General features: G+C 45.8%; 1 protein-coding gene across 4 annotated transcripts in view; it reads left to right on the top strand.

Annotated features, from left to right (window-relative positions):
• The window catches only part of SUPT20H (SPT20 homolog, SAGA complex component), a 393,294-nt gene that overhangs the window by 219,398 nt on the left and 159,567 nt on the right, over window positions 1-14,329 (top strand). For all 4 annotated transcript variants that reach the window (XM_085621731.1, XM_085621733.1, XM_085621730.1 and 1 more), the window contains one exon: window positions 3,111-3,268. In XM_085621731.1, the coding sequence (XP_085477857.1) occupies window positions 3,111-3,268 (158 nt within the window). The remainder of the gene's footprint in view (window positions 1-3,110; window positions 3,269-14,329) is intronic.

Below are 14,329 nucleotides of genomic sequence, written 5' to 3'. Positions count from 1 at the left end.
CCCCAGGGAGGACTGACTGCCGTCAACAAAGATTGGATCTCCTGTGAACAGCAGCTCTTTTAAAAAGAAACAGCCAAGAAAGAATCCACCCTGCTGCGGACAAAGAAACACAATGCCTGGAACCACCACTGCACCCGACGCCAATGGTCTGAGTTAGAGTAGCCCACCGGTCACAATGAGGTCCCCCAGCGCTCCAGAGTCCAAGTCCACCGTGGATTGACCCCTCCAGGACCCCCCGACATCGCTTGCAGCCTCTGCACGGAGACCCCTCCAACCGCCAGTGGTCCGGTAAAGTGAAATCCGACCTCAAGAGACACCCCTGCATCCAGCCGCCCTGCGACCTGGAGAAGAGTGCCCGAGTTGCACCTACGTCCCTGAGCCCTCCAACTTACTGCCCAGCTGTTGGTTCCTCCCGTAAGTCTTCCTGGGCCAAGCCTGCAGCTAAAAACCAAAACCGGTAATCCCCATTGAAAACAACATGGCACCAGACGCCAAAACAGCACCCTGCACCCAGCTGGCCCTGCGCCGCTGCAGGTGCACTTTGTGTGCTAAACCAGATCCCCCTTTTCCCTGGGCCTAACACCAGGAGCTTTGCTCCCACAACCTTATGGCCTACTCATGAGCAGCTACCAACTGGAGGCCCCCTACCCCCCTTTGGATAACATTGGGCCTCAGCACTCTGCACCTGGCCGCCCTAGTGCCCCTGAGGGAGCTTTGAGAGTGCATCCCTGACCCTGGGGGAATCCTGGTTCTAACCCCAGAATACCAACTCCCACAAACGTGCACTTGCCTGCAAACAGATAAATTCATTTTTCTCCATAGGAGTACACTGACTGTTTTCCCTTGAAAATTGTTCTAAGTGTGGAGTCAGTTTGTATGGAACCTTCAAAAACTGTCTATGTACTAAAAGTGAATTACTTACCTTTTGTCTAGGAAATATCTCAGCGTGATATCTAGGCATATCACACTGATTAGCAAAAGTAATTTAAAAAGTAACCTACATAGTAATCTGAAAAAGTAACTGAAAGGTAATTTTGAAACAGCGACTTACCTGTAATTCATTCAAATGCATTAGAACCTACATTCAATTGTAAAACATTGCATAAGATTTTGCAAAGCATTTATTTCACTTACGTGCACCAGGCTTGCTTGGTTCTAGAAATAAAATAACGTAATATTTTTATACAAACAAATTGGTCTGAGTTCAGTCTTTGAGTGTGTGACATCATTTGCTGCCTGAGTGTGTACAACAAATGGCTAACACTACCCTCTGATAAAGCTTTACTGCTAGCTCGCACTACCACAAATAGAGAGTAAGGTGCTATCTACATTTACCTCTGCCTACCTTTGGGGTTCCACTGGACTCTGTGTATGCTATACCTCATTTTGGTATAGTATATACAGAGCCCGCTTCCTACAAGGCGCGCCTTTCTACATCGGAGTCTTTTTACCAGAGCCGGTCACGGTCGGGGGAGCCTCTGGATTCACTCTACAGGTGACATCTGGGAAGCCAGGAGTGGTCAGCAAACGCTGGACACAAAATCAGGATCACTGGGGAGATTTCATTGCACAGGTGAGCCACTCAGACTCGGGCCGTGGGCGTCATGGCAGAGTGGGCAGGAGATGCGGATACACCTGGATCTGGAGGCCTTGGAGTAGGTTTCTTCTGGACAAGTCTGCTGTCCACCGAAGATTGGAGTCTTTTTCGAAGGTAGCAGTCCTCCCAGAGTTTGAGGTCGATTGATGCAAGACTGGTCGCAGGTTCGCAGAAGCTGGAGACAGGCCAAGGCAGTCGTCCTCAGTCTTCTGTGCCATGTCGACTTTGTCGTTTTCTTCCTTCCAGGGCCATGCAAGCTGCAAGGGCAGTGTCATGATCCCAGTGAGTTGAGGTCCCAGGGGACTCTCTTCACTTCCCAGGCCCAATGTACCAAGAGTACCATTTACTAGGGACTTACAGAGAGCAGAAGTGCCAATTAGGAATTTGTTTTTAGGGAAAGAGCACTGGCACAGGGGACCTGGTTAACAGGGACACTGTGCACTACATTTGAAACCGCATCAAAACCAGGCAAAAAGTGGAGGCTAACCATGCAAAAGAGGCACTTTCTCACAACAATGTATAGTAAGTGATGAATGGTTTACTATTACACCATCCACACATACTGCCCTCGTACAACAATGTTTCAATACCATACTGAAAAGATCAGACATGCTATGCTCTATTTAACAAAGCACTGACACTTGTCTTTCACACTCATTCTCTCTCAAAAACCTTTGAACACTAGAATAAAATAATTTGCATAGTATGCACAAGTTGGTATAAATGAATATTATCACCTTCAGTTGTATGTACATCATGTCGCATTTCACTCCCTATAACACTTATCCTCCCCCCCAAAAGATTGACGGAGTCTGTATCCTCCTTGCCACAAGGCTGTCCTCCATTCTCCACCGAGGGTGAATGGAGGCCGACCGTGTCGCTGTTTGTAGTGTTAGACCACAACTTTATCTACATGGGCTGCCTCCTCCTCAGTGAAATTTCTCTTGAATGGTTGCATTCTGGAGGGTGTGTGGGGCTCCTGTTGGATGCAGAGTCACATAGTCCAAGTGTATTACAGTAGACCCTAGGGCATGTGTTTGAAGTGAATGTGTGTGATATGGGTCATGTGTATAGTATTTTCTTACTCCTTTCCATTCATTTATCCATCTTTGTGGTGAGTCTCCACTCCATTTGAGGACATCTCTGCTAACTAGGTGGAACATAAAATATAAAGGTAAAGCTACCTGTAGTGACTTTACAGTTGTAAATACCATCATGCATGCCTGCAACCCCTCATTGAAAGGGAGGGAGACATATAAGTAGGTGTAATTCTCAACTCATAAATGGTGAACACCAGAAAAGTAGAGAGTAGTAGTAAGTATGCACTTGAGTAAATGCACGCGTCTATATATAGCTTTGTAATGCAGGCTCCCCGTTTTTGTATAGAATGTTTTCGAAAGAGAGGGGGGACAAAAAAGTATTTCTGCACAGTGCCATAAATATTCTGTATGACTTGAGTGAAGATACTCATGATTAAAAACTAAGATTACAAGTAACTTTTCTTTTCTTCCAGGACACAAGGGAAGATTTTGTCTTCGAGTGTGAAGGTGGCAACCCCATCCAAAGGGCCAGATTGTCAATTTTCCAGTCCTATGGCAATCCTCTATACTACGGAAAAATGCAAACTTTCAAAACCGATGAAGATAGTGGATACCTGATATCTCCTTGCCAGTAAGTTCTGCCAAAACCACTTGTATTGTTTCATTTGAGGATCCAAATTATATCTGTTTAAGATTTACACAGTACATTCTTTCAGACAAGCACTCTTAGGGGCAGATGTATGAGGATTTGCCGCAGGGAAGCGCAGCAGGCCTTCCTGCTGCGCTTCCCTACGGCAAAAGAAAAGGGCAGGGATGCGCCGTATCTATAAAATGCGGCGCATTCCTGTCCTTTTCCCCTGCGCCGGCGCACAATGGGCTGCCTGCGCCAACGCAGGCACCTCTGCACCATGGTTAAAGGGTGCCTGCGTTGTGTAGATGAATATTTTTGTACAGGAAGGGAAACCTTTCTGTACAAAAATAATCACAAGAGGTTTTTCCTCTATGTATGGGTGCTGCAGAATGCAGCACACATAGAAAAAGGAAAAACGAGGAGAAATAAAGATATTTCTCCCCGTTGCGCCTCCCTTACGCCTCTCCTGGGGAGGCGTAAGCTTTTGGCGCTGCCTCAGTTTTACGATTTCTCATAAATCTGGGGCAGTGTCAAAAGGCCATGGATGTTGCTGGGAACGCCCCCAGCAACACCCATTGCACGCCCCTTTAACGCAGAACACTGCGTTAAAGGGACTGATATTTATGAGGCAGCATTAAGCCAAAAAAAGTGGCTCAGTGCTGCCTGATAAATATCACGCAGGCTTCTGCGCCACGGAACGTCACAAAAAGTGACGTTCCGATGGCGCAACGGGCCTCATAAATCTGCCCCAATATGTTTTAATTGTATTTGATTTATGTTTTTTATTCAATGGCTTACATCAGTCCACTATAGATCCTCAAATGTAAGCCACTAAGGGCCAGATGTACGACCATAGCATTTTGTGACTCGCAAATTGCGATCAATTGCCAGTCGCAATATGCCAGTTGCAAAACGCTATGTACAACAGTGTCAGAGACTGTTTGCAATTCCCAATGAGGTCTCAAATTGCATGCCTCATCAATATTCATGAGGCATTCACAATTTGAGCCCCCTTTGGGAATGGCTGGCCCTCCCAGGTATGGTGGCCTGCTGGGCTCAGTAGACCTCCATGTCTGTGACTGCTTTTTACAAAATAGTATAATGACATTGGTCAATGCTTACTGCACTGGTGATGACCAACAGTAGTTAATAGCTGCATTCGAAACATTCTGATTAGCTGAGCTGTGCTCGGCATTCCACAATGTGCAAATTTCTCTTGTTCATGAAGAGTAAAATAAGTGCAGCCTTTTATTTTTGATGCTATAACTATTCCACTGACTTCCCTTCTGCAGTTTATTTCCTGTAACATAGTTTCGTAAATCTGGTGTGGTTCTTATAAAGAGCCATTGGTGTGAGTATAGCATTCTGAATCATGTTATTCACTTCTATGGCATTGCAATGGGAAACAAGATTTTTTGCCACGTTTGCTATGTCATAAAGATATTGCATTCCCCACAAACTGGCCTCATCTAGGCACAGCATTTGCTCTCTGCTCCAATGGAGAGAAGAGAGCACAGCTTTGTACAGGGAGGAAAGGCACAGATTGGCAGGAGACCAAGTATCATTTTTATATATTGGGCATGAATTGGAGACAGGCTGATGTGAGTTTGTAGCAGGACTTTAAGGACCCGATTTAGAGTTTGGCAGGTAGTGTTAGTACTGTGACCATGGCAGAGTACTTTACTCCCACCATGGTGAGAGTACTCTGTCCACCATATTTAGACGTGTTTAAAGCCCAGCGGACATCTTTTGCATTTACAGGAACCGCTTTCATGCCGGTTCCTGCAAATGCATTGAAGTTGTACCGTTTGGCTCACTCTGTACTCTCCTCTCCCCCCTCCCCACCATGACAGTTTTCTCCCGGGGCCTGGAGTCATTGAAAAGTTTTTACATTTACATACTGCCAAGTTTCAGGTGGCAGTTTTTTAATTTATTTTTTTAATTGAAACAAGTTGTCGCGACACAGCTGTAAGCACACAACCCGAAGGCCGGCAGCATAAAATGTACTATTACTTGACTATCATGACACAGCTATCATGCCTACAACCCAACGGCCCGGCAGCGAAATCAAACATTCGTGTAGCAGCATCCTCTTTGTCTTCTGATGAGATTGTGCCAGTGTATGTCGTGAGTGTATATTCAATAAGTCTTAACTTAACAGTAACCCCACCCCCCTGTCCCCACCCGCCTGCCGTCTTCGAATGGACTGTAGTGTCACCCTGTATGTCGCGTGATGTGTGTTAGTGATGTAGTTGGTCCTACCTTCCATACCCTTAATGTCACTTTTCTGGATTCCCACATCTTAGTCCCCACACCTGTATCCTAGTCCAAGATGTTTAGTGATTACCTCCAGCCCCCGCCTCTCCACCACAGCACTCCTGCTTAGCTTCTGCATAGGTCTGAACCTCCCGCGTCTAGCCAGGTAACGAACTTCAGGTGGCAGTTTTTACAAGTAAAAACTGGTCATGTGTCCGCTCTAAATTGGGCGTGCTTACACATGATCAAACCTCCGATGGCCGTTACTCTGTTGGGCCGTCAGAGGGGTATGTAGGCTGGGGAAACGGGGTAGTTTCTGCTGTCCTCAAACTTAAGGTTCAATTCAATTGTCTATAAATCAGGCGGGCTGACCTTCAGTTTGGCAGAGAGGGTACTTTGTCACCTTTGCCACCGAGTACTCTCTTTTCTCAACCCTAAATCAGGCCCAACGTTTTTTCATTTGGCTGGGGGAGGCAAGGTAAAATATAGAGGGAGTTGTAGTGGGTGGCAGGACACCGGATGACTTTCTTCTAGACATTTGTTAGGGGATGAGACATTAGCGCTGAGTGAGTTGTGGGAGAGCGACAGTACTCTAAGGACCATTTTTAAAACTTGGGTGGTGGAGGGGAAGGCTGGCCAGAGGATGGTGGATGGCAGGACACTAGGTTGAATATGGGGCAGGCACTGTCGTCCTCATGAGTACTCTACTTATGTATGGCCTATAACAGCGATAGGAAATTAAATGGAAATCTTTAAAAACCGTGATGGGTGCTGTGAACTTAGGTGATGTTTAGGAAAAGCATGCCCTGGTGGCAGAACTCCTGAAGGGGGGGACGAGTGATGGAGGTGGAGCCGACAACAGGGTTGGTTAATTCCTTTACGATGGATAAGAGTTCCTTTGCACTGTTAGTGCTGTTATCTATCTGTTCTGTTGGGGCTCAGTGATTGGTGACTTTTAATTGTTAGTGGCTATGTTCCCTCCAAGCTGTGCGCACACAGCCTTCACCAATCGCTCAGAATTAAACTGAAAGTGCGCAGATCGTTCGAGGCATCAGGAGAAAGCCTGCCTATTGCTAGCATATTGTCTTTTAAAATGACCGTCAGTGTGAAAGGCAGTGTCTCTCTTGACACTTTAAGAGAAAGATAAAGCGATCCTACTGGGAATTGGATCACAAGTGTCAAACCCCTCTGGTGGGAGAAAGCTGCACAATAGTCTGGGCATGCAGAGCACACAGGGGGCTATCTATCTATGAACCGAGCAGGCGCTATTAACTTACACTGCCTGTTTTACTATTCGCCTGGGTGTGGGAGCTGCACAGAGGGGCAGCCTCCTGCCACATCTGTGTGGCCTGTAGCTCAAAATGTCCTCTTTTTAGAAGACATTAAAAGGGACATAGCTGTGACGTGACGGTGTTTATTCACAGGGCTGCTGGCAAGAAGGAGCTGCAGTTAGTGTCCCAACCTTTCCAGGAGAAAAATACCAGCCTGTTGTTGTTGTTGAGTCTGCAAGGACATGATACTAAATAGAACTGTAAACAAAATTAAATCCACTTATTAGTAACATGACTTTTCTGCCTTTTGTTTATCTTAATTATTTGAAGGGATTATTAACTCCGCTCTGGAACACATTTGAAAGTGTTTTCTATTTATACTTCCTGTTTGAAGTTGTACAGATAAGGGCTAAAAATACTGGCGTTAAGTGATTGTGCTTATTTTTGTACCGACTGGGTCTTAAAATACCTGTGGTAGAAAATCATCAAGGGGCCGTATTATGGATAGGGAGCACTCTCAGTGTTTGCGCCACGGTGCACCTAAAAACAGGTGCGCTGGGCGCAAACATTACATTGAATGCTCTGCCCCCAGGGAACCCGCAAACTCGTGCTGCCCTAGGGTCAGCACATTCTAGTGAAAAACTGAGTGGCTTTCAAGCAGCCTCTCTGTGTTTCACTGTGCAGGCGGCAATCCGCCTGCACTTTTAAAAGGGGCACAAGATCCCCCTTGTAGGCAGGTGCCGTGAGTGACTGGGGGATCCATAGGACCCACTTTTCCCCCTCCAGAAGGCTGCCATCAGTAGGCGCACTGTCAGTGCACCTCCTGAAAGGTTCTTTGCCTCTACGCCTGCATCTATAATACTGCGCAGGCGCGGGGTCAAAGGTATTCCCTCATTTGCATGGGCCACTCCCCCATAAAAATGAGGGAACACCCTCTGGTGATGCCACTGGCGCTATATGTGCGCCAGTGTTATCTATTACAGAAGGGGCTGCACAAGCATCTGCGACCCCTTCTTTAATACCAAAGCGCCCTGAGTGGTGCGCAAAGCGGACGCTAATGCCCATTGCGCCCCCGGGTGGTTCCGTAATACGGACCCAGGTGACTACCCTTGAGGCAGTCCATCATGCTTCCTACACAAAGAAAGTACATCACTTGGAAATTATGTGGTACAGTATTTATGAAGCCTACCCAAACCCCGACGATGCACTGAAGCGCTTAGATGCCGCTGAGGTACATAAACAGCTTCAGTAAATGGGACGGACTGAGCAAAGTGTTAATGTAGCCCCTGGCGAGGGCCACTGAAATTATGCGGCAGGAGGGGCAAAATTATGCTTCAGAGTTAACTAAATTATGCAGCACGAAAAGGCAAATTAAGCTGCATACTGCTGCAGATTTTGTGCTAGTATTGCCTCAATATTTTGTCAGATGATGTATTGTGACAAACGTGGCAAATCCATAATTATGTGAAAAACGCTGCTGCCGCACACCCACCTAATTCCAGTCGCCCTGCCCTTGACTTAGACCAGTACCCAGTACAGAGAGGAGGCACGACTGGGAGCCCCTCTTATCAGCTGTTGAGATGCTAACTTGAAGCAGGTGACAACCGAAATTATTCACTGACAGCACTCCCCTGTTTTACATTACTCACCGCCTCCCATTGCAACCATTCCTCTGAATGCAGATCATTTTGTACCCATTAAAATCATACTCCTCCCTCTTTTTCTTTAAACTGTATGTGTTTCTATTGTTAACTTTTGGGGGAACAAACCGTAATTTATTCAAAAAATATAATTTTGTTTCCTGAATGAGGTCATCCAAGATAATCAAAGCTATTTTATTACTGAAACATTAGAAAGCATGAGAACAGCATGGGAGCAAAAGGTTTGAGTTTTCCAATCAATCAATCAATCAAACATTTGTAGAGCGCACTAATCACCCGTGAGGGTCTCACGGCGCTGAGGGGAGATGGGGGTGCAACTACTGCTCGAACAGCCAGGTCTTGAGATGTGTTTTGAGGTTCAAAGTAAAGTAAAGCGATTTTTTTTTTTTTTTTTATTTCCGTTACCAAGGGTGGTTTGTCTCAGGGTTGGACTGGGACAGAAAATAGGTTGAATTAGATAGCTAAAACTTTGGCCCAGGGTTACGAATTGAGCAGTTTTTAACTTTTAAGGGCACGTTGTATAAGTATTTTGCAAGCTATGGAAGACTGTATGGATGTGAACTTGCTGCAAGCAGTGCTTTTTAATATCCGGGAAATCAAGAGTAAAAACTGGTCCCCTACACCATAAAACAGGCCCACAAACAGCCAGAAAAGTGACTTGAACACTGACCTGTCAGGCCATCCCATCTGGAACTTCCTGATTGCCCTATAGGCCAGTCCAACCCTAATTGCCTGTAAAAGCAGGTAGTTCTATGTCCATTTTATTGTAAAATGCAGGATCGCCCTTTGATTGTGGGCCCATACATTATTATGTTCAAACCTCTAAGCAAGATGTGCAAGCAAACTGGTAATGTAATTAATAGCTGTGCAACAGCTGCATGCCTGTATTTAATGTTGATTGTGTATTATACAGAGATAGAAATATCAATTTAATGGTCATTTGTTTGGACATTAAACCCAATCTGAGAGGGGCTGTTGCTGTGTGTTTGTTTAACAACAAATAATATTCTAAGAAGGAGTTGCAAGGTATCAGATGCTCAATCAGTGTTCCCAACCTGTAGCACATGTGCTTTAAAAACAAGCACAGAGCTCCACATCAGTGTCTGAAAAGTGTTCGTTTTTAAGTCTCGCCTGACCCAGCGCATGCGCTGGTCTGGCGAGACTTATTGAGAGGGCTCCAAAAAGTGCTACCAGGCCAGCCTAGAGCTACAGTGCATGTGCGCGGGCGTGCGCACCTCGCTTTACCGCAATTACTTTCACGGCCGCTTTGATGTTTGATCGTGATCGCCATCGCGATCACTTTTACTTTCGCGGCCGCACGATCGCTTTGCATAGCCAATAGGTCTCGCTTCTGGGACCTTATAAGTATTAAGTTATGCAACTGTTGCATGGCTAAACACTTATAAGGTCCCAAAGGCAAGACCTATTGGCTATGCCAATGCTTGTTTAATCTTAGCAAGACATTACTTTATAAAGCTAAAAGTACAGTATCAAGCTTCACTGTGTAATGTAGAACCATACCTCTTTTACCTCAATCATTTTTGTTATATTGACCTAAAACATATTTTTTAATTTGTAACTTAAGTAATATCACTTTTTATGATGTAATTACTGTGAAAAGGCTCTTAATGTTGAAAAGAAAACCACAATTTTGTGATTTCAGGAATCTGGAATCAATTGAGATGTGTTGCAGGTTTTCATTTTCACCAATCTTTATTGTAACCACTTTAGACCAAAGGCAGTACTTATGGCCAAGTAGTGTTTGATCAGCTGCAATGACAGACAAGGTGGTTACTGTCTGTGAACTACACCTATTTAGCCTTGAAAATGTTATAAAATCATACAGATGCATGAATGAAAACTGCTGGGGATACATCCTGGCAATATTTCATGGTGCTCATTCACTTCCGTTTTGCTTCCGTCCGGCCGGAAGCAGCAGCGACCAACTATGGTTTTGTTCTGCTGCTCCACGTTATCTACTCGTGTAGGGACTACTTCCTTGTTTGCCCCATGATGCAGTTTCTGCTGGGAATCCTGTCGCACCCATATCCCGGATTGTGACCTGGGGAGCAGCGCTTGTGCTGACACTGCTCCTACTACACCCGAGAAGACCTCCTGCTGCTGCCCCGCTGCTGTTCCGCAGCTCCTGGGCGGCGCAAGACCAGCGATTCCCCCTCTCTGCCTGTGCAGCGAGATACTCCTCCATAATGCCTTGCCACCTGGGGAGCAGCACTTGTGCTGACGCTGCTCCCACTACACCCGAGAAGACCTCCTGCCGAGGCTTCCCCCGCTCTGCCTGTGCGGCGACATACTCCTCCATAATGCCTCCGGGATCGGACTTGGAGCTGGCGACTCCGTGAAGCACATACGGTACAGGTAGGTGGGGGGCTGGGGGTCATTAAATGTCTGTGGTGGCGGTGCACTTCAGTTTTCTAAGTACTGCGCGTCTCACCGTACGGGCTGAGACACTAACCTCACTGACCCCGCTCAGACCTTCCAGCTCTGCGCTCAGTTGATCCACTGATGTGGAGTCTGCTCGCTGTCACTCACCATCCTCCCCAGGCCTCGGGCCCTCCAAGCACGTCAAAGTACATAAGCCAGCTGGCATCCCCCACCACCTTTCCCGCCCCCAGGTCACAACTCGCCACCACCACCCACGCCTCTGTTTTGTCCAAGCGTCCCAACAGCATGCACTAGCAGTCACCATCTTGGGAAGTTTTAGGAAATTGGAAGCCTTGCCCCTTGCCTGCACCACACACGAGAAAATTAGGAGAAAGTCGTCAATCAGACACAACTACTCGGAGAAAAAGTTCTGTGAGACTGGGTCCGAAAGTTCACCATTTTGGAGTGCTTGCTTCTCATATAAAAAAAAAATACGTTTTTGATAGTGGCTGAATCGCTCGCTGAGAGAAGACATTTGTATGTACTTTTGCGATAGGCCGGGTCTGATAGCTTTGAAAACAGCCCCCCCGTGTATGCAACGATGTGAATATTATTGCAGCCGCTCCTCGATTAGCAGATGTCACCATTGAATTTATGCGTCCAGCTTCTCTATGCAGCCTCGGTGCTATTGCACGGTGCAATCAGATGGAATGGTTCATGGATAATGAACTTGCTGACTGCTGTGACTCAAATGGGATGTTCTATCGATAGCGAATGGCAATGTATGCAATCAGATATTTGCATGTATAAAGGCTGTGCCAGTGGCAGCAGTTAAAAGCACTGCAAAAAGTCTTGAGATAACAGACCAACAAAAACAGAATGAACTGCAGTGATGCTCTTGCTTTTGCATAAGGTCATTTCTCACCTACCGATACTGACTGCATCAGGGACGGACGGGCCTTTGCAGGCATTGGGCGCTTTCCCGGGAGGCTGGAAAGGTTGGGGGCCGCTTTTTGCAGCAGTGGGGGCCAGTTGTGGTACTGGGGTCGGTTTTGCAGCTGCAATATCGCCCCCAGTAAGAAAAGCAGTAATGCATCACACCTACATCCACCACTCCGCCCCACCCCACCCCAAGGCTGCTTTTGGTCCCAGTCCAGCCCTGGACTGCATCCTTTTATAGCATCCAAAATCATAGCTTAAACTCTTGCAAATGCGAGACCTAATGCATTGCAAATGCTTGTTTTATTATACACTTGCAAGCAAGCTTTAGGCTGATTCTAAGTACTACCAAATTTGTAAAATGGGAACAGAAGAACCCATTAAAATAGTGATTATGCAAGAGCATATCATTTAGGAAAATAGGGAGGTCTATATTGTGTGGTGTTGTATGCCCACACCACTGTGCTCCTGAATGTTTCAGGGCTCCTGTAAAGTTTTGTTTTACAGCATTTGGTACCCAAATTGAGCCAATGACAAAGAGCTCTTTCTGTTTGAGACAAAGCAGTAATGACAGAAAATTGAGATATGGACACCAAATCTGTTAGTGTTTACTTGCTGAATCTGTGGTTAAAACTGTTGCTATTGTTCATCTCTGAGGGCCTAAGAGACCACTTCCAATGGAATACCAGTAACTTGTTTTGTACGGCTATGTCTTCATGTAGGACAGTATATCAGTCAAGGACTTGATGAAGCTGGACAATGTCTCAGCCTGTAGAGCCATACACTGTCTCCCAGCTAAGGTTTGCACACCTATTTATCGTCTAAATCTGTCTCCTTAATTATTATAGGCACTCATGGATGTTTAATTCTCTATACCTACTTTTTTCCATAGAAACGCACCTTAACTTTCAAGTGATCTCATTAAATTGATAGAATTGAAGATATAAGTATTTTATTATATATTATTGTACCTTGGCATTTGAACAGCAATTGATAACCCTCAGGAGGCCCCAAAGAGTTTTCTGGGTGTTTTAAGTAGGTAGCTTTATGGTAGTGTTGCATAACTGGCAGAGTGTTTGTCATACGTGAGGTTGAAGGTGTGCTGCCATTGAGATGCAGTTAGTCTCTAGGAGCATTTATGCATGGAAATGAATGGGAGTGAGAAATAGCACATTGGGTTGCTTACACCTCCTGTTACATCCTTTCACATGCACCTGATGGACCATTTGCTTGGGAGCAGTTAGTTATTTTTTGCTTTTTTGGTGATCTTGACCATTGTTGATTATCCTTATTTGTTCCAGGAGGGTGTAACAGAGCATGAGATTTTCTGAAATTGAACAAGTAATGGAGTTATGTAATTTCTTCAGTGGATTCCACACTGGTTCCATCATTCAAATCCAAAGACCGCTACAGGTGTCAGACCAGCCTACAAATGAATATAAATATATTTGTCTCCCTATGGCGACTGAGAGGCTAATTGAAATCAAATCAAAGTACACATTAAGCACTTGTTAGCATATACACAGCATTTGCTTGCCTAGGGATTAGTTGCATGTCGGCGCACACAACCTTAGCTGTGGTGCACAGACACCCTTCTTCGCCGCACACACAGAGGAATAAAATCAGAGGGAACAGTGGTTAGTGGCATTGTCGGAGAGACGATTTGTAGGTTTGTTTGTCGTCGTTGTGGGTGTGACTCCAGCGGCACTCAAGCTGCTTGCAGTGGTGCTTGGTGCATTGAAGGTCAAGATTGGACCAGCTATCTTATGGTCTGGTCCTAGTGGTAGTTTTTAGAGGTGCCAGGGAGTCTGCACAGGCAGTAAAGCAGAGATTGCATTGGTCAATAGTGTAGGCAAAGTCGTCTTGGTACAGCAGGCAGTGACTAGGCAGTTCTGTGTACCAGGTTTCTTTGGAGATACTGTTCCAGTTTTGGCGGGTGGTCTTGCTTGGGAGGTTCTTTTATGATGGTTCCAATGAAGGTCAAAGTGGAAGAGCACATGGTCAGCCCAGGTGAGAAGTGTGGCTTTGCCCATTAGGATGTCATCGAAGTTAGTAAAGATGCGGTCTAGCAGGTGGCTGGCAAAGTGGGTTGGGTGTTTCACCCGTTGTGAGAGTCCAAATGTATTCAAACTGTCCAGGAGGTTGGTGGTGTTTGAGTTGTGAGGTCCTCAAAGTGGAAATTGAGGTAACTGAGCAGGATGAAGGAGCTGGAGTGAAGTACTAGGAGGGGTGAGGATGTCTGCAATGGAGTTTCCAAATGTGGCTCTTGGCCCTGGTGGTCGGTAGAGCAGGGCTCCTCCCAGGGAGGTGGTAGTAGAGTTTCAGAATTTGAATGCCAGGCTTGTTACTGGCTACAGCATTGGTGAGGGTGCAACTGTATATTTTTTTTAGGTAATTGTGGTTCCTTCTCCGGGTTTGCTCGGCCTATCCCCAGTACTTCCTTTTAATTTAAATATCAGTTCCTGTTTAGAATATTTGATTTCACTTGTGTTTGGCATACAACTCCAAAAAACCTGAACTGTTAAAGTATCTTCTATCCCATATTTTGTTGT

Source organism: Triturus cristatus, chromosome 8, assembly GCF_964204655.1.
Source record: "Triturus cristatus chromosome 8, aTriCri1.1, whole genome shotgun sequence".
NCBI classification, from domain to species: domain Eukaryota; kingdom Metazoa; phylum Chordata; class Amphibia; order Caudata; family Salamandridae; genus Triturus; species Triturus cristatus.
Note: the sequence above shows the minus strand (reverse complement) of the source record. Positions and strands in the feature narration are given on the sequence as shown.